Here is a 20,239-nt window from a genome sequence, read left to right on the forward strand (position 1 = left end):
TTCGTTTTCCTTTACGTCTCCTCCGTCGTTCCTCCTCCTCCTCCTCCTCCTCCTCCTCCTCCTCCTCCTCCTCCTCCTCCTCCTCCTCTTTGCTTTCCTCTAGACCTTCGCCTCTCCCCAGGGGAGTTTCACCTGGGCCTGTTCAGCAAGTCAGGAGCACTCAAGCAAGACTTAGCAAGCAGGGATTAGAGGAAGAGGAGGAGAGGACAACAAGAGGAGAAGACATTGACCTTTTCCGCCCAACAGGACGCGAGGTTTGTGTCCGCTCCTATGAGAGAACTGAATACCATGAGCTTCCTTCTCTCTCTCCTCTTCCTCTTCCTCGGTCTGCACGGAGATACTTGCCCTGCCTCTCGTGTGCTCGTCGAGGACGATCGACTGCAGCTGGGCGTTCCTCTTCTTCACACGGTTCAGGTCCACCTGCACCTGCTGCAGGCACAGTACCAGAGCCTCATTCCCTCCCTGAAGCTCTACCACCTGCGATCGCAGCGCCTTCACCAGCTCCCCACGAGAGTCTCCTGCTATGACACTCCCCATCCTCTTCTCCTCCTCCTCCTCCTCCTCTCCCTCCCCGCCATCTGACTGCAGTATGAGGTCCCTGCCCAGCAGCTCGAGCTCGATCTTGAGAGGGAGGAGCTCGAGGGTGAGGAGGCGTTGGATCGTCTTCTCCATCCCAGCGAGTCTCTCCTCCTGTCTGTGCCCTTTGACCTCCCTCCGAACTTTCTCCGACACAAATCCATCTAGCTCTTCTCGCAGCGTCGAGTTCTCCTTGGTCAGGATGCGCAGCTGACGCTTCCGCTCTCGCGCCTCCTGCTGCAGCTCCTTCACTGTCGCCTGCAGGGCAGCCGAAGTTCCTCGAAGGTCCTCTAACTCACTTCCAACATCCTTGCCGGCAGACGATATGATATCCAGCTTGATGCTCGTGAGTTCCCTCAACGCGTCTTGTCGCGCCTGCTCGAGCCCGACGACCTTCTTGTAGAGGTAAGATTGAACGTCGACGAGCTTGTCACGGGAGACTTTGAGCTGAGAGGTTTCGATCTCGTCCCCTGCAGCCGCCTCCTTCTCTGCCATCGAGCTTCGCCTTTTCTCTTCCTCCAACCTCTTCATTTCCGCTGAGCTTTCCTTCATCTCCTCCAATTGAGTTTGAATGGCTATCATGCTGCTTTTCATCCTCTCCTCGCTCTCTCTCACCTTATTCAGCTCCCCTTCCCTCTTCCTGCAAATCCCCAGCAGAATCCTCTCCCTCTCAAGCACATCCTCTAGTTGCTCTCGCAAGTTCTGCATCGTCTTCTCTTCCACCGGCTCCTCCGTCGGCTGCACCTCCGGCAGCTTGAAGGCAAGCGGCATGCCCAGCCGCGTCCTCTCCTTGTGCTGAGTTCCATCTTCCTTGCCCAGCTGGTCCGAACTAAGCTCATACTGCGAGGAACAATCGCTAGTAGTAGGAGGAGGAAGACTCTGACAGCCCTGCTCGAGCTGGACAGGAGCTTCTGACTGAGACGAGCCGTCAGTCGTATGAACAAAAGACTCTGACAGCCCTGCTCGAGCTGGACAGGAGCTTCTGACTGAGACGAGCCGTCAGTCGTATGAGTCAAAAGACTCTGACAGCCCTGCTCGAGCTGGACAGGCTTCCTCTCAGCTTCTTTCAACCTCACTGACAACGCAGCGTGCCGTTCTTTCAGGGAGGTATACAACGCCCAGCTCTCCTCCACTTTGTGAGACCATCGCACAGTGTGCTTGTCAAACTCGTCAAGACAGTCCTCACACAACTGGAGAGATCGGCCAAGTGCAGTTTTCGTTTCCCCAAACTCGAGGTTGATAGCCTTGACCTTGTCAAACACGGAGTTCAAATCCTGCAGAGCCGACACCAAGATAGCATCTTTCTCCCTCATCGCCTCTTTGGATTTCTGCCTGAGAGAGTTCAGAACATCGGCCCTCTCCCTCTCCCGCACAAGAGACTCTTGCAAGCGCTTCAGGTCTTGCTCATGGCGACTGACAACCTCGGTCGTCTTCTCCTGACAAGAGTCCACCTGTCTTACGCTCTCCTCCAAAGACATGGTCAGAGCTTTTTCCTTCTCTTTCGCAGCCTCCAGCAAAGTGGTCAAACTCGTAGCCTCCGCATCCAACAGCTGAATCTGATCCGTTTGACACACGATCACCTCCATAGCATTCGACAAGTCCTGCTGCAGCCTAGCGCTCTCCTCCTCTGCGATCGTCCTCGAGCTGATCTCCTTCTGCAGGAGTTGATCAAGGTACTTGATGCGATCATCCTGAGCCTTCTTGTCGATCTCCATTTGTTGGATGCGTTCGACTTGCTCCTTGTTCTCTTCAACCACCGCAGCAATCAGGTCTTCAAGTTGCTTCTTGGTGGACTCAAACTCAGTGAAAGACTCTTCTGCCTTCTTCTCTAGCTCGAGCCTCTCCTCAACTGCTTCCTGGACGGCCATGAGAAGTCTCTTCTCAACCTTGTTCTTTTCCTCCTGGCAACTTTCCATCACGATCTTCGCTGCATTTCTGGCTTCGAGCTCTGCCTGCTCTTTCATATGAGCCATCGAAGTTTCCAGCCTGTGGATCCTCTTCTCGTAGCTCGAAGTGTCTGACTGAAACTTTACCATCAGCACTTCTACTAGGTCGAGAGCAGACGATGCGAGCTCAAGGGAGTCGAGCCCAACCGCATCCGATTCTTCAATGTGCCGCTTGCTCTTCAGCAGCTGATCCTGCAGATCCTTCTGAATCGACTTGAGCTGCGTTTTGTACTCGATATGGAGAGACTTCATGTCTTGCTCAGCCTGCCTCGCCTTCCTCGCTTCAGCTCGCATCTCCCTGCCTAGCTCGGTCACCTCATTCAACCACACCTTCCATCATTTCGTCAGTCGATGGCACTCTCCATCTGGCATGCTTCACCTTCTCCTGCTGCTTCTGCTTCGCTTCCGTGTCATCGAGGGCTTCCTGAGTAGCCGAAATCAGCTCCTCTACTTTAATCTCAAGACTTTGCGCAGGCGGAGAGGCGTCGTCGTCTTCGTTGTCGTGAGTATTGTCTGCTTCAATCTCCTCAACCGTAGGGGTTGGCAGCTCAAGATTTCTGGCTCCTAGCTTGAGAGTTTGCCTGTGTTGGACCTCCTGCTCCTCATGATCATTGTTCTCTACGTTGCCAATTGGTTCAGTCGCTTCTTTCTTATTCTTCAGCAAGTTCACAGATACTGCATAAGCTGGAGAAACCTCTGGATCCAAACCTCTCCTCTCGAATCCAAACAGCATATGATCATGACATTGCTTCCTCTCTGCTTCAAAGATCTCATCGATGTTTATGGACGAATCTCCCTTCTGCAGTTCTTGAGTACCGATCCGTATCAGGTAATCATCGATTTCAATCCTTCCAGTCCACATTCCATTCTGTTAACACGCAAACATATGGTTAGACTTCAACCATGCACGTATCATGCAATGATCTTACGTGCGACTCCCGTATCAACTTCGCGTCGTTGAAACAAGAATCCAGCGTTATGCTTTCTACCACAAGACCAGCTCCAATGTTGCGAATCGTAAGGCCCATGATCTCATACTTTGGTGCTGATTTTCGATCACTCACGCTCGTCTTGGTCAGATTCATTGCTGGTCTCAAGGTGTCTGGATGGAGCAGAGGTTCGCTCCAAAATGCCGAAGAAGCAGTCTTAGTAATTCTTTCCATCCTGAAAGATTAGAGGGCTAGTTACGACTGTTTTGTCATGTTTTTATCGTCTTCCAAGAATAGATCAATGCTTCCCTTTCATCCTACATAGAAACGTCAGCACCGCAAAAAGTTTTGAAGGATGCAGAAACATACACTAGGACTAAGAATGAAAAATTTGGGAAGGATTTTGCCAGTCATGTTTACAAAGAATTGCAATTTGAAGAAGCACTTTCACGCGCACAAAGGCATATCCATGAACAAGAGTGATATAGTCCCCTCATAAGAGAAAAGACACTGACCAAAGTTGTTACAGGGGACAGGACTTTCAATGAGATGTTGAATACATGACCAAGGGGAATTACACATAATTTTTCATCGATGGTTCAACAATCTGTGACGAAATGAGTATGGAGAAAGCTGTTTGGATCAAAGCATAGGATGCTGTAGATGTCAAGGGAGTTGCTGATGGTGTAGCCATGCAGCAGCAGCAGCAGCAGCAGCAGGCAGGAGAAAGAGAGGGGAATGGCGAAGTAAATTGCGACAGTGCATGATGGCGCGGAGACACTGGGGAGGGGTGGGTCAAGTATCACCCGTCCTCGAAGCATCAATCATACCCTCCCCTCCTCTCCTGATGCGTCATTGTACCCCTCCATTATCTCTGATTAGTACCCCTACAGGGGAAGAATGTACTACCCCTACCCCCTCGCGAACTGCTGCCATGATGTGACCCACAGTGGTTCCCGGTCCCTCTGCTGTCGTTCACCCCTGACTGAAAAAAAACTTTGACTAGGGCTTGACAACTACCCCCCACTACCCGTTGTGTCTCCAAGAGCCTCACTTGGGGGGGGGGTCCACAGGCCACCTCCCCAGTTGCAACGCCTAACTGGTAGGTAGGCTCCCCTCCTTTCCTCAGTGGGTGACGCATGTGGGATAGGGTGGGTCCAGTATTTAGTCAGAGGGAGGTGGGTAGTAAGCACCGATTGTACTAGGGTGGGGTGGGGAGCCTATGAAAATAGACAAGCCGCCGTTACACTCGTGCTTTACTCAAAGTTAAGTTAAACATCAGTACGAGGATAACCCGGGGCCTGAGAGACGGTACTGAGACGCCTCAGTCACTGTGACGCCGGACCGTGGCAGGCCATGCACTGCGGGATAAGAGCCTGATGGTTCTTTTTTTTACTCGAAGTTAACTTAAAAATCAGTACGAGGACAATCAGGAGAGGCGAGGAGGCTTGACCCGGCTGACGCAGTGTCGCCGTCGGTCCGATCGGATCGCACAGGCCAAACTTTGACAGCGAGAAGAGAAAAGACAGCGAGAACTTCGGAACCAAACCCAATCCTGCCAACTGCCTGCCCCCCAAATGGTTCTCCGGCGGAGTCCTTAAACTCACAGCCTCTTAAACTAGTCGGCGTACCGGAACGCCGCACCGTTGTGACAGCAAGTTGGCAACACTTTGTGACTCAGAACAACTAGTAGGCTACTCAACCCTGACAGTCACTGAGTCGGACGGTCAGTTACTGAAAAAAAAACTTGAATAACCCGGACGGTTGCGACAGTGCCGTGCCCGGCCCGGAACTACTGACTCACGCCGCATAGGGCCTCGGATGCGGCAGGTTGAAAATTTAGTACTATCGGGGGAGGCCCCCCGGCCCGCCGGGCAGCAAGCCACTGGCCAGGCGGCAGTGACCGGCGGTGATTGGCCAGCGGCGGCCGGCCCGCCAGGCGGCTCCGGGCGGTCACGCTCGGACGTGACCACTGGAAGTCAACCTGATGATCGCGGGGTCCACCTGTCAATTGTGTACTTCCGTTTATATAACTTTATTAATGACCGTTCCTCACGAAGAGCCGCCGATATAATTGTTTAATGGGCCTGCCCCAGAGTTTCTGAGGGTTCGGAGTTCCCTGGCACCTCAAGGGTTTACATGAATTTAAAACACTTTGAGTTGGTATTTCAAATCATAGAGAGTAGGTTCAAAAAGGCGCTGAGCGTTCGCTATAATTGTTTTTGGGCGCTGATTTATAAACTGACGGGAGTTATGCTGTGTTCTATAACATTTTATGTGATCTATTTCTACGACCTCAGTTATTACAATATTGTAAAATTGTACCAGATCTCGAAACTTTATAACGTTGTAAATCTTTTGACGCACGGAAAAGGATTCATGCCTTGACAGGCTGACTGAGAGGCCTCGCAGGGGGGAGGGGGCGAGAACGGACAGGAGTCAGCACTGAGGGAGGACAAATTCGGGCAGGACAGGATACTATAGGACGGGAGACTCCGGGACGGGAGAGGACGGGAGAGGCCGGGAGAGGACGGGAGAGGACGGGAGAGGACGGGAAGGCAGTGGTACATTATTAGGAGGGGCCAGCCAAAATCGAACCAAACGTTGTCGCGCCTTTCCAAGTTCCAAATTTGAATCAAGTATTGCATGTAGTCAAAGCAAAGGATATCCCTGGTAGAGAAAGCTTTGAAGAAGAGAATGAGAAGAGGACGATTAGGTACGATCGCTCCAAAGCACTAGCAGAGAAAGGCATAGAACGGGGCAATGGTTTACTTGGCAGCAAAATGTTCTGAACCTTGATCTTCATTGTTCCTGGTTGATTGCATAGTTAATTTTATCCTAGGCCCTTGACATTTGAATGGACGAACATTTCCGGAGCAGTCATCAGATGCAATCAAAAAGCATAGCTTGAAGTCGACCCTTCCTTCCCTCCGGCATGCTTCATCCGGATACTCTCAAGACGGTTGACTATGGTGTTGTGTTGGATAACATGGCAAAGTTCAAGATAGAGGACGGCTGGTCGATCTTGAGTTTACAAAGGGGTCAGGAAAGCGACAAGACAAAAGGGAGGTTCTTAGGAGAAGTGAGATATCAAACAACAAACTTGTTCGAGACTCCAGTCGCTCAGCTTGTGCCTGGACCTGCTCGTAGCTCTTCCACATCCGAACAGGTGGCATCCACAGGGAGCTCTTCCTCTGGGAGAAGGAGGAAGAAGATCTTCAAGCCCCATCCTGAGGTGGTTTTCAAGAAATACGCCACCGTGATGAGTTGGAGGTGTCGTATGAGTGAAGTGAATGTGATGCAGGCGGATGCTGAGATCACCATGAATGCGATCAAGAAGTGTTTCGATGAACTTCAGATCAACATCCCTGAGGCTCTGGTGTGTTGGTTTCTCATCCACTTGTTGGCGTTTGTGGTGATGATGGTGATGGTTGTGGCAGGTGGAAGAGAAGTTCAAATCACTGGATGTGAACAAGAATGGCGTGCTTGATTACAAGGAGTTCATGGCGATCTATCGCGAGGGAAATCATCTCGAACATGCAGACAAGATGCTGCTGGAACTCACAGTGGAGAAGAGACTTCATCACCAGGCGATGGAAGCGATAGATGATTACCTCAAGCACCTCAAGTCGGGAGATGACACGAGGACATGGCTGGAAGAGCAGATGAGCTTCCATGACCTGGACTTGTTAGACGAAGGAGCGCACAAACTCTTGTGGACAGAATCGAAGCTGGTGCAGGGGCAGAAGCTCCATGCGAAGGTGAAGGAGAAGATTGTATCGGCATGGAAGGGAGTGAAGGGACAGATCTTCATGCTGCGATACGGTCACCTGATGAACAAGCGCAAGTCAGACAAGTCAAAGAACGAGCCGTGTATGAAGGGTTGGCTGTGCATTACAGACGAAGAGGACGCGCGCCCCAACCACGTCCAGTGGACCTCGAGGTATTTCGTGCTCAGGAAGAACCAGGACCTGCAGTGGTTCGTCGGAGAGAAAGAATTCCTCAAAAGTAATCGGTCGATTGGTAGGCTGGCTGTGTCAGGTCTGCCTTTCCCCCATTCCTCCTGTCTCCCCTTTTACTCTCCTCTCGCCTCCCTTCACTGTCTCCGCTTCCCCCTCCCCCCACCCCCGCCCTTGTTCCTGATTCCGGCCCCCTCCTCCTCGCGTCTTCCTTCTCTCTCCCCTCCTCTCGCGCTTTCCCTCTCGGCCCTTCATACTCGCTTCAGGTGCTGATCGATATCGCGTTTGTGTGTTTGCAGATTTCCAACTCTTCCACGAGTTCCCCCAGCTCAAAGGCAAAGGGAACGTGTTTGCGCTCAGGAGCCTCCCACCGCACGCGCAGACGGAGTGGGAGGAAGGAGACAACCGGCACAAGTGGATCTACTTTTCTGCTGGCACTTCACGGCTGCGGGAGAAATGGACCAGCGCGATCACTAAAGGTGTCTCCCCCCAGCCCCTCCTAGCCGCTTCCCTCTTCACTTCAGCTCCACCCTCGTCCCTTCCTTCGAGTTTCGCCGTCTTCGTCCTGGGCTCCTGCTGTTCTTCTCTGAGTCGCTGACTTTTCGAGCAGTACAGAAGTCAGGGGAGGGAGGAGTGAGGGCGCAGCTTGCTCTCATGCAAGGAACAGTCCTCGACTTCCTCATTGCTCACGGCGCCGACGTCAACGTGGAGGACGAGTTCGGTTGCACTGCTCTGCATCTCGCAGCAGACGAAGGGGTGAGCCAGACCGCTGCTCTTCCTCCTCCTCCTCCCTTTCTCTCTTGATCGCCTGCTCCACTCCCCTCCCTCCTCGCATCGGCTTCTTGTCCTGCCTCCAATGACCGTGGGTCGTAGTACGCCAAGGGGGTACAGGAGCTCCTCAAGATCCCCACGCTGAAGCTGGATGCTCTTTCGAGGCGAGGACTGACAGCAGAGGAGAGCGCGACACAGCACGGGAACCAAACGATCGCTCAGATGATCCATCACGCTGCTAAGATGCGCCGGTAAGGTCAAAGAACAAGGTTGTACAGTTGTGAGGAAAAGAGGTTACATGTGACGCTTCCCCTCCTCCTTTCCTTAATCTCAGATATTTCACTCACCCCTATCACTCTACACGCCCCTGAGCTTTCCTTCCTCCAATCAAACCATGGCCTTAACACTCTCAGTCTTCTCCCCCTGCTCCTGCTTCGCTGCTGCTTCCCCTTTCCCCTCCTCTCCCAGCGGCTTGCTGGACAGGACCCCACACAGGTTCTGCACGCGGCTGAAGTCGCTGCCGCAGACCCACTCACCGACCACCTGCCGAATGTCAGATGAGGCAGCGGCTCTGACATCTCCCACCTCACAGACTCTCTCAATGACCAGCGGGATCCGGCTCATCTCCTCCTCCTCGAAGTTTCCGAGCACGTGATCCACGAGGTTCTGACCTGAGACGAGGCGTAAGGGAGAGGAGAGGACGAAGAGCAGCGAGGGGAAGAGGACGAGCAGTATTGACGACCTTCAGGAACGGTTCCCACCCCCACGCGCAGACGGGGATAATCGGGCGTAACGAGCTTGCGCTCGACGTCTTTGAGTCCGTTGTGTCCTCCGGGGCTCCCCTTGGGCCTCGCCTGCGCTCATCTCAGTCTCCCGATGGCAGACAAGAGGGAAGGCTGCACCCGCAAGCCCCCGACGGGCAGGTAGATGTCGTCGATGATGACGAGCAGCCGTTCGAGGTTGGTGATGTCGAGGAGGGAGAGAGCTGCTTGCACAGACTTGCCCGAGAGGTTCATGAAGGTCGTTGGCTTCAGCAGGTGGACCCTCCGCCCGTTGATCATGACGCATCCAAGATCCCCATGGACCTCCGCCACCGGCTTCATGGTTACTTGCCACCTCCTCGCAAGCTCATCAACAGCCAGGAAGCCTGAACAGCACAGGACATGAGCAAGGTAGGACGGAGAAGAAGGAGGAGGAAGGGAAGGGAAGTTGAGTATGAGGTACGAGAGAAGGGGAGTGAAAAGAAACACCGATGTTGTGCCTCGTGTGCGTGTACTGCGATCCTGGGTTACCCTGCGACGTTGGTGAGGTTCGGGCAGCGGGAAAGTGGCAGCGACAAGCATATCAAGAAAGGCCAATAACGCATGTACAAAGGTAGAGGACGAGGTAGCGTTCAAGTGGTAGTTAGATAGAGGAAGGGAAAGGGGTAAAGGAAAGACAAGGGCAAGGCCAAGGCCAAGGGCAAGGGGCAGGGGTAAAGGATGGGGTAGGGGCAGGAAAAGGGGTAGGAGAAGGGGTAGGGGTAGGAAGGAAGGCACAAACTCACCAGTCCTACAACGAGGACAGGGTCACTCAGCACAGAATCGCTTCCTGGGGTGCCGCAAGCTTCGATCGTCTTCGATTCTTTCGCGATCTTGGCGTCGGTAGAAGACGAGGAGAAGGAGGAGAGGCAAACAGGAGGAAGACGTTGTCTGGACGACTCAGAGAACACTCTGCTTGTAGTCTTCAAGCTTATCTTCTTGGTTTCCTTTCCATTCACTTTCGAGATTCCGCAAGATGCCTTCAGCGACGTGGCTGCACGACCTCTCCGGCCGCAAGCATGCGGTCCTGGTACTCCTGCAGCTTCCCCTGCCGCCCCTGCCGCCGACACTTTGCCTGAGAGACCAGAAACGATCCATGCTGACGTCAGCGAGTCAGAGACAGCGCTGGTTGCCGGTAAGGGTCCATCCTCCGGACGAGATCTTGCCGCCATGAAGGCAGCTGAAGATGCCGTGAGGCTACTGACGATCCTCCCGGCACTTTGTCTTCCCATCGATGGCATTCTTACTGCTGCTCCTCCTGCTCCCACACAACCGACTTGAAGCGCCAGGTGAAGAACCGCCATACCCGCCCCCCGCATTCCTTGGCAGCATGTACCCCCACCCTCCAAAATCACCTTGTTGGTACCCCTGAAAAAGCAATGCTGAATCGATTCAATTCAATACTTTGGTGATACCTTCTTTGAATCGATTAAATTCAGATACACCCCTACCCCCAAATTTCAGCCGTGTGAGATACTACCCTTGTGGACTGATAAATGTTGCTGATACCCCTAAGTTCCTCTTGTATTTACCGGGTGGGGGTAGGGTGGAGGGTTAAACGCGAAGAGGCATCATGCAGCGAACATGGGCAGCGTTGGGGGCGAGCGGCGCCATGCTCCTGCTCCTTGCGCTGTTGGTAGTCGACAGAAACTCCTCCTCCTTTGTCCTCCAAGACATTGATGCGCCCACCACTCAGGATCTTGCTTACGTCAACAGGTACAAGAGCAGAGGCGCGTTGAAGCACAACTCGCAGAAGCTGCTTATGAAGGACAACCATGTTCTTCGCCAGGAAGTTCGCGTGCTTGAGAAGGAAGTGAACAGCCTTTCTGGAAAGCTCTCTGCTCTCAACCCCAAGTCTGGAGCGAGGCGCCATCAGATGCTTCGTTCTCAGGTGCAGAGCTTGGCGGGCAGGCGCGGCCTTCCCCATGAGCTCGCCACCACGGATAGCGATTCTCCATACTACAGCACCTCGAGAAACGATCCCATCTCGACCCAGTCCCTTGAGTCCGCCGCTGGTGACAGCAACTTTGTCTCGAAGCTTGAGCCTGGTGACTATTGGAAGGACCCGTAAGCTGTTTCTTGTCTTGTCCCCTTCCTGTTGTGACTTCGTTTGCAGATACGAGCGCCCATTCTTGCACGCGCCGATGCCCCATGACCCCTCATCTTCCCTTGCTCACACTGTCACTGGAGACTACGCATCCCCAGCCACGTTTGGCGACATCTACCATTCCAAGGAAGCCATCGATTGGTGCACTGAGAACTTCCCGTGGTTCGAGGACCGCATGAAGTGCTTGAGGAAGATTCATGCGCAGGGCCCCCTCCTGGGATAAACTCTTTGATAGAAGGAGCTCTGATGTGATGTTCAACAGAAGTCTTTCAGAGCTGGAACATTCTAGAGAATGGATACGATGATGTTCTTTGAACTTGGTTTCTTTGAAAGGACATGGAACCATTTGTGGCTATTAAAACAAGTCTTCCCATCAAGGTTTATGTGACCTTCACATGTCAGGGACTGACTCATGGCGTGCGCTACCATGGCCTTGTTTTCCTTTGAGATTGTTTGTCCATCGCGTTTGATTTACCCTGCAGCTGATTTGCGTTGGTCAACTCGAGCCATCGGCTTCGAAGAAATTCGTTGAGGGACTGCAGAGAACAAAAGTCATCCGTGAATCGTTCCTCTCACATGTCTTACTAGCAGCAAGGACTGATCTTCATTCTCCTCGCTCTCGTTCGTCTCCCGAAGCGATTGAATGTCTGAGATGTCAGGGTTCTTGTCCTTGCGTGAGACCACAGCCTCGACGTGCCCCTTGAACGGTTGCCAGACTTTCTTGTTGTTGAACGCTCCGTATGTGTCGCCCACCTGCCCTCCCGTCACCTTTCCCTCACGGCACTTCAACCTTCAGCCTTCACCTTGTAGTTCCCTGGTCCAGGCTTCGACCGAGCGTCTCGCACTATCCTGTCAAGTTCCGATATCGGACTTGAGATCGAAAAACGCCCCCCTGAGTCTACAAGGCTGGAGTACTTGGGCTTCCAGGCGTGTCAGAGCGATACAACGTCATGCCAGAAGTGAGCTTACGTTGTAGTAGTGGTCGGGAGCAGGTGTATCGGGCACGAAGTTGTACATTGACCCGACCATAAGAGAAGCTTTACCGATCTTCCCAACCGATGGCCCATTCTGTTTGCGCTTTTGAGGAAACTTTCGAGAGAGATATGAGTTCTTTTACCTTTTTTGTTGTTGCTATGTTGGGCAAGGCATATTGGCCAGGACCAGGGAACTTCGCGGTTCTATTTGGCATAGATTAGAAGGCAGCAGTAGGTACAGAAAGCAAGAGCAACCTTCTACAGATTACATCTACCTCTGAAGGGCTGCTGCTTGTAGAAAATCTTGCGAATCAGCTTATTAGCTTTTTAGCGACGAGGAATTGTTTGCAACTTGCTACCTTCCACCAGACGATGCGTTGAGATGCGGAGGGATCGGGTTGCCGTATGCTCCAGGTGCAGGAAAACTAGAGAGAACATCTCAGAAGATGCGAGGACTTGGCGATCATGGTGACCTTGACTTCAACTTGCGGATAAATTCTTCAGAGTTCATCCCTCTCGAGAGAGTCATCTTCCCCCCGACCTGACTATTTCTATAGGACACGCATCAAACGACCAGGAACAATCTTAAGGTACCACAGACTCGGTCATCACCTGTACAGACTCGTATGTTTGAGTGCACTCTCGTTGCTGTTTCCGTACTGAATCGGGGAGGGAACCTGTCTTGAGCGATGTACGACCCAGTCGAGCTCTGACTTGCTGTTTGAAAGTGCAAACCTTCCAAAGAGCACTTTAGCCGATTCAGCAAGTTGCCAGTCAGACATCTACCTGGGTGCCTGAGACTTCGCCGTCGGTATCCGTACAATGTCTGACCGCCATGGGTCCGCCTTTGAGACGTCATACGCTCCTGGCCCGGGACCATGGAAGCCGATTGACGACTTAGAACGCCCTTGAGTCATGAGGTATGAGGAGCTCGGTCGTTCCTCAGATCCAAAGGTTGACACTTTCCGCTCGCTCCTCCTCCTCTGCCCTCTACCTTCACTGACTTGTCAGCCCGTTGGTATCAGGAATCCCCGAAAGCTCTTGGCCAGACTCCTGCAGGGCCCCCCTGTTCAACGTGGGCTGCCGGCTCTTGGGAGAGCAGTCTGAGGGAAGGAGAGGAGAGAGGACGTTCAGCTTGTCTTGTTGTTCATCATTGTCTTCACGTCCCTCCTCGTAACCCTCAGTTGAGAATTTCCCACTGCAAGTTCGCGTCTGCTACCCCCGGCCCTGCCATGACTGGCGCACCAACCGTCTATCACCCCTACCCATGCGCTTCCCGTGTTGGCTGTACTATTTCAGGTACCCCCTACCCCCCTCAGGCTTGGACCGTTACTCAGTCAAAGTGGTCTGACCGGACGGTCACACGAGTCAACTTGGGGCTCGATCATCACCGGCGGCGGCGGCCGCGCCTGACTGCGGCACTGTCCGATCATCGGATCACCGGCGTGCCGCATCGGATCCCGGCCCGGCCGGCCTTTCCGAACCCGGGCAAGAGAGTAGGCTCAGTGACACCGTCCGCCTCAGTGTCGCGCAGCCGCCGCCGGGTCGCGAGACTCCGGGAGAAAAGACAGCGAGAAACAACCCTCATCCGGCAGACTGCTGTCCCTGTTTAAAACAGTTGGACTGTACGGTGTCACACTGATGATCATGTGATCTCATATCGGATGATCATTGAGATCAAGTCCGACTGATATCGCTAGGGGGGCAAACTTGATGCAGACCCGCCTCAGAGGGAAGCGACCTCCACCATGGGCGAGGGACTGTGGGAGCAGGGGAACGATGGCACGAGGGGAGCGAGAGGAAGAGGATGAGAGGAGGAGGGAGAGAGATTCGTGCTGACGACTCCATGTCCAAGATCCTGCGTCCCGCAGCCACGCTCTTCCTCCTCCTCTCCTCTCTGAGTCAGGCTGGCACCGCCGTCCCACGAAACGCGCGCGAAGTTGTGGTTAACAGTGCTTCTTTCGCATCTGACGAGACAGACAAGCCCCTTGACTTTAGCCTGCCAGAGGCAGCACGCAGCATGACAGGAGAACAGCTGTACTTCATCGGTGAGAAGCTCCTGCTGGAGGGAAGAGCGTCAGAAGCTGTGGCATTCCTGTCCAAGGCTGCATCGCTAATGCCGAGAGACGCCTTCACGCACAGCAACCTGGCGATCAGCCTCCATCAGCTGGGGAGGTCGAAGCAAGCGATCCCTCACTTCAAGATGGCTGCCAGCACCCAGCTCGACTCCTTGTACTTCGCCAACCTCGGGCAAGCGCTGTGGAGTGTCGGGGAGATTGAGGAGGCGATCCGGGTGCTGGAGACGACCATGCGGCTCGATGAGAATCAGTTCGGGTCCTTAGCTCTCCTGCTCCAGGTGCTCCATGCTCCTCCTGCCCCTGCCCCTCTACCTCCTGTCATGCTGTCACTTCTCGTGCTGCTCGTCCCTGTTCTCGGCCTGTCTCGTGTTCCTCCTGCTCCTCTCACATGGCCCTGCTCCTTCCCTCCCCTCCCCTCCTTACCTACGTATCCTCTTGCCGCTCTGACCAACTCTAGCTGGAGCACTACACGGCCTCCATCCTCTCCTCCTGGAACCGCAACTACGCTAGAGCGCGACGAGCTCTTCACGTCGTCCTTGGCAAAGCTGAAGTGTCGGGCAATCCGGCAGACACGGTCTGGACGCCGTCACAGGTGAAGGAAGGGGGGAGGGTAGAGGAGGGAGGAGGGATGGGGAAGGGGGTGGTAGGAGGGTAGAGGAGGGAGGAAGGAGCAGGAAGGGGTTGGTAGGAGGGAAGAGAAGGGAGGAGGGTAGAGGAGGGAGGAAGGAGCAGGAAGGAGATGGTAGGAGGGTAGAGGAGGGATGGAGAAGGGTGGACAGGGGAGATGCCATTGTCTGAAGATTTTCGTGGTTTCAAGATTTTGCTTCTGGATGTTGATGAGGAATACGTTCTCAAGCTTTGCCGCATCCATACGAACAGAAATCTGCAGCCATCTCTTCATCGTTTCCGATATGGTACGACATGCTAGTCTTGTATGTACGCATTGAGGTCCTGGATGAGATGTTCATTCCTCGCACACTCTGCATTCTAATCTCATGTAATGAAAGTGACCTTACATCTCCGTTTTCATGTTTTTACCTCACCTTTCATCAACTCAGATTCTCTTGTCTCTTCTCTCTTCTCATGTTATTCTGCCCCCACCTCTGCTCTGCTCTTCTCTCTTCTCCTCCTCTTTGTTTCCTGACCTGCATGCCAGTCAGACCGTCTGGAAAGAAAAGGCTAAGAGTTGGGTCACCTTACCGCTCTGCCCTTGCGGGAGCTGCTGACTTGTCTTCAGGTACCTGAGCTACAGCTTCGGCCTCGGAGTTCGCAACGGGCTCATGTACCATGTAAGCTTGCGACGAGGAGGGGAGGAAGAGCGTTAGTGATGAACCTTTAGGTTTTCGGGTCGCACAACCGAAGTCAAGTCGAGGTTGTCAAGAATCAGCCGGCGCAGGCTGCTGAGATTTGCACGTCAGATCTTTGGGTTTGCTATCAGACCGCACGACGACAATGCTGACGATGCGGAGAAAGCGAGGGTGGAGAAGAACGTGAGAGGAGAGGCTCTTCCTTCCTTGGAGTTGTTGAGACTCCTTCAATCTAACAGGTCGAGCACTTCGTCGACATTAGTAGGATCGAAGTGTCCGACATCCCTGCCCTCATCAACTCCAACAACGTCCACGTCCTCGTCGACATCTGCGGCCTACACGCCAACGGCACCATGCTCTACAAGAGGTGAGATCAGTCGATCCTGTCGGGACATGTTTGACTCTCGTCCCGCTCGTCTCCTCATGTCAGTCTGCTCGCCTTCAAGCCCTCGGCCGTTCAAGTTGCCTACATGGCCTTCGCCGCAACCACCGGAGCATCTTACATAGACCACCTTGTTACCGACAAAGTGACCCCCTCATGCCCATCGGCTGAATGATTCCCAGTCCCCGCTTCCTCCTCCCCCTCCTCGTCCTCGTTTTCCTCCTCCTCCCACTCCTCCTTCCCCTCCTCCCGCTTCGTCCTCGTCCTCCTCGTCCTCCTTGCCCTCCTCCTCCCACTCCATCCTTGTCCTGCTCCTCGTCCTCATCTTCCTTCCCTCCCGCTCGCCTCCTTCTCCTCCCTTTTCCTTATCTGTTCCTCTTGTTTTATTTATTTCAGTGCCTTCAGACCTTCTTCTCTAGTTGACTTTCAGTGTATCAGATCACAAGTCCGCCAGATTATCGTCATCACTACTCGGAGTCCTTCATCTACATGCCCAACTCGTATCATGTCAACTCCCACAAGTACTTTGCTCTTCATCTTTCATCGTGGGTTGCAATCTGTTCTGCTGGCTGACATGTCTTGTAACGTCCTCCTCTTCTGCCATCCCATCACATTACTGTTGTCTTCTCTGTTCAGGCAACGATTCAAGACAAACGTCTTCGGTACATTCCCTCCCTCTCCTCATGAGTAGCTCAAACTCTGGAGCAGGAGAGAAGGAGCTTGTGGGCAGGAGGAGCAAGGAAGGACTCCCCAACTCTTCTATCATCTACTGCAGGCAAGGAGAAGGGAGGGATGTGACGACGACGAGGAGGAGCAGGAGGAGGAGAAGGGGAAAGAGGAGGATGAGCACGACGAAGAAGAGGAGGGAGAGGAGGAGGAGGAAAGTAATGCTGTTTCAGCTACAACCAATTCTTCAAGATAGACAAGCACATCCTACGAGCATGGATCGATATCCTTCGACGAGATGAAAAGGTTCTCAAACTTTTCTCTTCATTTTGGCCCTTGAAAGGTTTGAGCCAGTCTGTCCTCGTGCTCGTAAAGTTCTTGTTTCACAAGCAGGTTGCAGGAAAACTTTTCCTTTCCCCTTCCCCTTCCCCTTCCCCTTCCCCATCCCCTACTTGACGATCCTGCTCCGACTCTTTCCGCCTTCCTCCTCTTACTCTCATTCTTTCATCCCTTCCCTCATTTCAACCCGGCCTTTCATACACTGATCATTTCTTTCACCCTCCCACTCCTACTCTTCCTCCTCCTGCTCCTCCTGCTCCTCCTGCTCCTGCTCCTCCTGCTCCTCCTGCTCCTGCTCCTCACTTCATCCCTCTGATTCAGGCGGAGAGAAATCTTCGCGCTGCTCTGCGTGCAAATGGAATCAACGCGACTCGTTTGATCCTAGCGGAGAAGGTGAATGATAACCCTTCGCTTCCTCCTGCTGCTGCTGCTCTCCCCTACCTCCTCCTCCTCTTCTCCCTCGCTGATCTTCCTCCTCCTCCTCTTCCTCTCCCTAGCTGATCTTCCTCCTCCCCCCCTCTTCTTCTCCCTCGCTGATCTTCCTCCTCCTCCTCCTCCTCCTCCTCCTCCTCCTCCTCCTCTTCCTTAAGTTGTGGCTCCTTCTCCAGGTTCCTTGACCACCTTCTCTTCCTTCTCCTCTTCTCTCTCGCTGATCTTCTTCTTCCAGCTCAAGAACCAGGAGCACATCCTTCGCTCTCAGCTCATGCATCTTCATCTCGACACCCGACTGCAGAGCGGTCACACCACCACAGTACGACGACACTCCTCCTCCTCCTCCTCTAGCCCTCACTCCTGCTAGGTCGATGCGCTCTGGTCAGGGATTCCCGTTCTTGTGTGGCCGGTCAGCATTGCTGCTCCTGCTTCTGCTCCTGCTCCTGCACTTGCTCCTGCTCCTCTCCCTTGGGTGACAGCAGGTGCATGCAGGCGAGGAGCATGGTATCAAGAGCAGCCGCGGGCATCGTCCATGGAGCAGGTGAAGGAGGCGCACAGGAGGAGGAGGAGGAAGAGGAGGAGGAGGAGGAGGAGGAGGAGCTGACTGCCCTATAAGGCTTGTCCTGGATGATTGCGAGGAACGGTCAAGACTACGTGGAGGCGGTGAGAACAGCCGTTGGTCAGGGGAGAAGAGGAATAGAGACGGGGAGAGGAGAAGGAAGGGACAAGAAGTGGGAGAGAGGAAAGATACAGTGTAGGGAGGTCGGGAGGGGGAGAGGAGAAGAATGGAAGGAGAAAAGGAGGGGAGCAGGTGGTAGAAGGGATAGAGGAGGGAGGATGAAGCTGCTTCTTTCAGGCGATGGTGCTCTCGAGGTCCAAGGCGGCTAGGATGCTCGTTGACGCTGCTCGATCCTCCTCCTCTCTCTTCAACCTCGACAAGTGAGGAGATGTTGGTCGAGCTCGCAGCCTGAAGTGCTTTCTCGCAGGTGGGTGAAGGACTGGGAAAGAAGCCTTAAGCTCGCAGCAGACAGCCAGGGTGAGACCAGGGAGGAGGGGAGGGAGAGGGAGGGGAGGAAAGAGGTGGAGGTGGAGGGCGACGGGAGGAGACAAAGGGCGAATGTGAGAATGGTTTGATAGCAGGAGGAAGCGTTCGTCACATCATCGCTCACAACTCTTAAAATCACTTCGTCCCCTTATCTTCACTCGTTCACTTCCTATCCCCTTCTCCTTCTATTTCCCCCTCCCGCTCATCTGCGGTCGATGAGCTGCCGTAGAACGATCGGCGCTGCCATTTGCAGCAAATCGAGCGAAGGATCCAACTCCCTTCCGACCCCATCGAGGACCTGCGAGCAAGTCAAACATGAGAGGAGGACGAGGAAGGGGCACCATGACAGCCAGGCAGACGGCAGCGAAGTTGCTCTCGATCTTCACGCGATGCAGACAAGCCTGACAGAGGATGAGCGATGAGCACGCGGCAGTGAAAACGTACAAGAGTGAAGGCCTGAGCCAGAATCTGCCCAGCACGGAACTTGCCGAGCACCAGACCTCTTCCTAGCGCGTCATTGACGAGCCGCTCTGCGAGAAGAGTCACAAGGAGCGACACTGAGAGCGCAAGAGGAGGAGGCAAGAGGAGCAGCGGACGAGATCAGAGCATAGGGCGGTTCCTACCCATCCCGTCGCAGAAGGCCTCGACGTTGTCACATGCGTGATCCCTCGCGTTCTCCAGCATGAGCTGAGCAGCCAGTCGACCGTCTCGCTGCACGACAGCTCCGAACAGTGCAACGAAGTTCTTCTTGTCTCGATCCTGAAACCAAGTCACCTTGTGCTCCCTTGGCACGTCTCATAGCTCACCGACAGCTGGGAGGTGATGCCGGCATCGAGGAAACTCACTCTGATGGGCCCGTTGTTGTCCTCTCCGAACGATACGAGGACGTTGCCAGGATGTAGATCCCCGTGAATGAAGTTGTGCTGTTCGAGCAGTCAGACACTGCGTACACTCATGTCCTCTCACCTTGAAGCACATGGCAAGAAACGCCCTCATGCCGATGTCTGCGACTTTCCTCCTGATGTCAGTCTGGTCCGACAGGTTCCCTGCTCGCAAGCATCAGTCGCACGTCGCACGGCAGGCAGCCGAGTTCACCTGAGATCAGCTCGGCCAGAGGAATTCCGTCCTGAAGAGTCTCCACTAGGATGTTCTCCGATACCAAGGGCCGGATTGGCAGAGGGAATTTCACCTCCTCCCACGATTTGAAATTCTGAGAGAACATTTCGAGGTTGTTGGCCTCAACCCTCAGGTCTATCTGGTTCTGCATCAGACCTGCGAATTCCTCAACGCTTTCTCTCAGAGACAACCAGCGCAGCCGCGGCAGTTTCTCCACCAAAGTGGCCAGGCTCAGCATCAGGTGAATGTCAGCGTACGACGTCGAAGGAACTTCGGGGTGGATGATCTTGATCGCTACTTTCATGGGCTCGTCGTCCTTCATGATCACTGCCCGATGTACCTGCGCAATGCAGCCTGAGCCGATCGGCGTCTTGTCCAGCGACAGGAGCTGATATCCCGAGTTTCGCATCAAGAGGAGCAGGTCGTCCAGCGAGCTCTCGATGTCATGCGTCTGCGCGTTCGAATGCAGGATGGAGAGTCTGCTGCAGAGATCCTGCGGGAAAATATCCGTGCGAGTTGCCGCCCACTGACCGAGCTTGACAAACGCCGGGCCGCTCCTCTCCAGCTCTGCGATGGCCCACCGCCACCACAAGTCGAGGGCTGAACCTCCCAGGAGACGGAAAGGGAGGTAAGAAACAGCGAGAGGAAAGAAGATGAAGATGTGTCGAAAAATCCTCTGCACCATCAAGTTGACGCTGATCTCTCGTTCAACCCTGCAAAACCATCATTCACACAACCTTCTCGCAAGACAGGTTCTCACCATAATTGATTGCTACTCATCCCCGTGTTGTCCAGAACTGGCACAGTGAGCT

The 20,239-nt window shown here is 53.9% G+C and overlaps 8 protein-coding genes across 8 annotated transcripts in view; 3 read left to right on the top strand and 5 right to left on the bottom strand.

The window, feature by feature from the left end:
• The window catches only part of GUITHDRAFT_147280 (hypothetical protein), a gene marked incomplete at both ends in the record, with an annotated part of 8,854 nt that extends 5,247 nt beyond the window's left edge, over positions 1-3,607 (bottom strand). The window contains 7 exon segments of the mRNA XM_005821302.1: positions 106-138; positions 231-268; positions 288-426; positions 478-1,491; positions 1,653-2,852; positions 2,902-3,390; positions 3,452-3,607. Of these exon segments, the coding sequence (XP_005821359.1) occupies positions 106-138; positions 231-268; positions 288-426; positions 478-1,491; positions 1,653-2,852; positions 2,902-3,390; positions 3,452-3,607 (3,069 nt within the window).
• A 3,124-nt stretch (positions 3,608-6,731) lies between these two features.
• On the top strand, positions 6,732-8,436 carry GUITHDRAFT_119463 (hypothetical protein; the record flags this gene model as incomplete). Its single annotated transcript, XM_005821303.1, has 5 exons — positions 6,732-6,830; positions 6,892-7,474; positions 7,710-7,889; positions 8,021-8,166; positions 8,284-8,436. 5 exons carry the CDS (start codon positions 6,732-6,734, stop codon positions 8,434-8,436), a joined length of 1,161 nt encoding a protein of 386 aa, XP_005821360.1.
• Positions 8,437-8,924: 488 nt separating this feature from the next.
• On the bottom strand, positions 8,925-9,474 carry GUITHDRAFT_56364 (hypothetical protein; the record flags this gene model as incomplete). The annotated part of the gene is made up of 3 exons (XM_005821304.1): positions 8,925-9,035; positions 9,084-9,328; positions 9,432-9,474. Coding segments are annotated over 3 exons (399 nt in total), but the record flags the coding sequence as incomplete, so codon positions are not given.
• A 241-nt stretch (positions 9,475-9,715) lies between these two features.
• Positions 9,716-10,105, bottom strand: GUITHDRAFT_155766 (hypothetical protein; the record flags this gene model as incomplete). Its single annotated transcript, XM_005821305.1, has 2 exons — positions 9,716-9,893; positions 9,985-10,105. Coding segments are annotated over 2 exons (261 nt in total), but the record flags the coding sequence as incomplete, so codon positions are not given.
• A 429-nt stretch (positions 10,106-10,534) lies between these two features.
• GUITHDRAFT_155767 (hypothetical protein) lies at positions 10,535-11,463 on the top strand. The gene is made up of 2 exons (XM_005821306.1): positions 10,535-11,048; positions 11,098-11,463. Exons 1-2 carry the CDS (start codon positions 10,594-10,596, stop codon positions 11,309-11,311), a joined length of 669 nt encoding a protein of 222 aa, XP_005821363.1. The 5' UTR covers positions 10,535-10,593; the 3' UTR covers positions 11,312-11,463.
• Positions 11,464-11,510: 47 nt separating this feature from the next.
• Positions 11,511-12,979, bottom strand: GUITHDRAFT_119466 (hypothetical protein; the record flags this gene model as incomplete). The annotated part of the gene is made up of 9 exons (XM_005821307.1): positions 11,511-11,624; positions 11,674-11,841; positions 11,892-12,008; positions 12,058-12,156; positions 12,206-12,266; positions 12,422-12,487; positions 12,536-12,613; positions 12,675-12,797; positions 12,849-12,979. 9 exons carry the CDS (start codon positions 12,977-12,979, stop codon positions 11,511-11,513), a joined length of 957 nt encoding a protein of 318 aa, XP_005821364.1.
• A 929-nt stretch (positions 12,980-13,908) lies between these two features.
• Positions 13,909-18,400, top strand: GUITHDRAFT_147284 (hypothetical protein; the record flags this gene model as incomplete). The annotated part of the gene is made up of 16 exons (XM_005821308.1): positions 13,909-14,418; positions 14,598-14,732; positions 15,378-15,422; positions 15,480-15,512; positions 15,559-15,630; positions 15,687-15,814; positions 15,878-15,974; positions 16,268-16,350; positions 16,729-16,888; positions 17,156-17,227; positions 17,502-17,585; positions 17,634-17,675; positions 17,759-17,807; positions 17,883-17,929; positions 18,123-18,205; positions 18,253-18,400. The coding sequence occupies 16 exons, from the start codon at positions 13,909-13,911 to the stop codon at positions 18,398-18,400; spliced, it is 1,788 nt and encodes a 595-aa protein (XP_005821365.1).
• A 113-nt stretch (positions 18,401-18,513) lies between these two features.
• On the bottom strand, positions 18,514-20,112 carry GUITHDRAFT_80611 (hypothetical protein; the record flags this gene model as incomplete). The annotated part of the gene is made up of 7 exons (XM_005821309.1): positions 18,514-18,609; positions 18,653-18,712; positions 18,756-18,841; positions 18,935-19,070; positions 19,118-19,234; positions 19,278-19,357; positions 19,407-20,112. 7 exons carry the CDS (start codon positions 20,110-20,112, stop codon positions 18,514-18,516), a joined length of 1,281 nt encoding a protein of 426 aa, XP_005821366.1.
• Between the last annotated feature and the right edge of the window lie 127 nt (positions 20,113-20,239).

The sequence above is a fragment of the Guillardia theta genome, assembly GCF_000315625.1.
Source record: "Guillardia theta CCMP2712 unplaced genomic scaffold GUITHscaffold_147, whole genome shotgun sequence".
Lineage (NCBI taxonomy): Eukaryota > Cryptophyceae > Pyrenomonadales > Geminigeraceae > Guillardia > Guillardia theta.

What these genes read in the sequence shown, in the direction of transcription:
- GUITHDRAFT_155767 (XM_005821306.1), top strand. Translation starts at nt 10,594, where the DNA reads ATGCTCCTGCTCCTTGCGCTGTTGGTAGTCGACAGAAACTCCTCCTCC. An exon ending in GGTGACTATTGGAAGGACCC is followed by an intron (nt 11,049 to 11,097) that starts GTAAGCTGTTTC and finishes CTTCGTTTGCAG; the next exon opens with ATACGAGCGCCCATTCTTGC.